A 1,659-nucleotide genomic window follows, 5' to 3' on the forward strand; every position below is an offset into this window, starting at 1 on the left:
CACAGTAAGAGAGAAAATGTTTTATTCCCTTTGAAGTCTGACACACAACATGATCCAGGTAGCATTTTCAGAAGTTATCTCCAGCAAGCTCTGTTTTTCAAAATCTACCAAAATTAATTATTTTGTGGAACTTAGATAAGTCAGCATTTTCTGTGATGGTTCATCAAATGAGTAAAATAATGCTGTACATACCCTGAGTGGCTGTTGGAGGTAGTTTGAGGGCATTATCTAACTTCTCCCAAAGATAAGTGGGTCGAGGAATGCCTTCTTCTGAGCTACAGAGCAGAATTACATCACTGCCGATATCCTGGGATCCTTGGATTTGGCAGTTTGGGGCAGAAGGGGGAACTATAATAAAAATAATTGACAATGAGGGATACATTTACTATGAGCCAAGTGATGATGGAAGTCACATCAATAATCAGGACATTGGAATTTCAGATAAGATATTGAGGGTGGGGGTGGGGGAACACTAATACTCTCTCATGGGTGAAACCAGAAGATAATCCTACACTAATTCACACAGCTCAAGCACATGGGGGCATGGCCTACTTCAGCAACAGATATGCAGAAAGAGGCTCTTTATTTCTAATGCTTCAAGGTAGCTTATAGTCTTAGTTTCACTCTACTTCCTTTTAAGACGGATTCTTAACATCAATACATTCACTTTAAAAACTTTTATAGCAATACATGCACACCTGAAAAAGGGAGACTCATGATTGATATGCTGGCACAAAATTTACAACAACTAGAGCAGAGTCAGCAGAGCAATCCTACTAATAGCAAAAGAAAAGAAATAGTAAAAATTGGGCCGAGATTCTGGAGAGGGAAAATAAGAAAACTGTGGGAAAACATAATGCTACTAAAAGTTGGTTCTTCGAAAGGATAACCAGAATCGACAAACCAATGGCAAACCTAACCAGAGAAATGAGGGAACAAATTTCAATAGCAAGAATGAGAAATGAAAGAGGGGACATTACAACAGATCCTACTGAAATCAAAAAGATAATTACACAGTACTACGAAGGATTATACTCCAATGAATTCAACAACCTGGAAGACATGGACAAATTCTTGGAAAAACATTCCCTCCTTAGATAAGGTGACCAGATTTAAAGCGGGACACCATTGATGGGGGGCAGAGGGGTGGGGTTCTTGATTAAAATTTTGGTCTATATGGACCAAATAGACCATTCCCTAGCTTGTCGTGCATTCTTTCCAAAAATCAGGACTTTTCTAAAATGCCAAAAATCTGGACTGTCCCGCCAAAAGCAGACGTCTGGTCACCTTATCTTTAGACTAACCCCAATGGATGTCAAGAATCTCAACAGACCTATAGCAATAGACGAAATAGACAAAGTTATCAAGGGATTACCAACATAAAATATCCCCTGAACCAGATGGCTTCACAGGAGAATTCTACCAAGCATTCAGGGAAGAACTAACACCAATCCTACAAAAACTCTTCCAGAACACAGAAAAAGACAGCACACTCCCAAACTCCTTCTATGAAGCTAGTATAACTCTGGTATCAAAACCGGGCAAGGATCCGACAAGAGTCAAGAACTACAGACCAATATTCCTAATGAACATCAATGCAAAAATCCTTAACAAAATACTGGCCAATAAAATACAAAAGCATATAAAACAAAGAATCCA

The 1,659-nt window shown here is 38.8% G+C and overlaps 1 protein-coding gene across 1 annotated transcript in view; it reads right to left on the reverse strand.

The window, feature by feature from the left end:
- IGSF11 (immunoglobulin superfamily member 11) overlaps window positions 1-1,659 on the reverse strand; it is a 26,411-nt gene that overhangs the window by 17,209 nt on the left and 7,543 nt on the right. The window contains exon 3 of the mRNA XM_045286156.1: window positions 193-348. Within this exon, the coding sequence (XP_045142091.1) occupies window positions 193-348 (156 nt within the window). The remainder of the gene's footprint in view (window positions 1-192; window positions 349-1,659) is intronic.

Source organism: Echinops telfairi, unplaced genomic scaffold (assembly GCF_000313985.2).
Source record: "Echinops telfairi isolate 266 unplaced genomic scaffold, ASM31398v2 ScPeMD7_6;HRSCAF=24_0, whole genome shotgun sequence".
Lineage (NCBI taxonomy): Eukaryota > Metazoa > Chordata > Mammalia > Afrosoricida > Tenrecidae > Echinops > Echinops telfairi.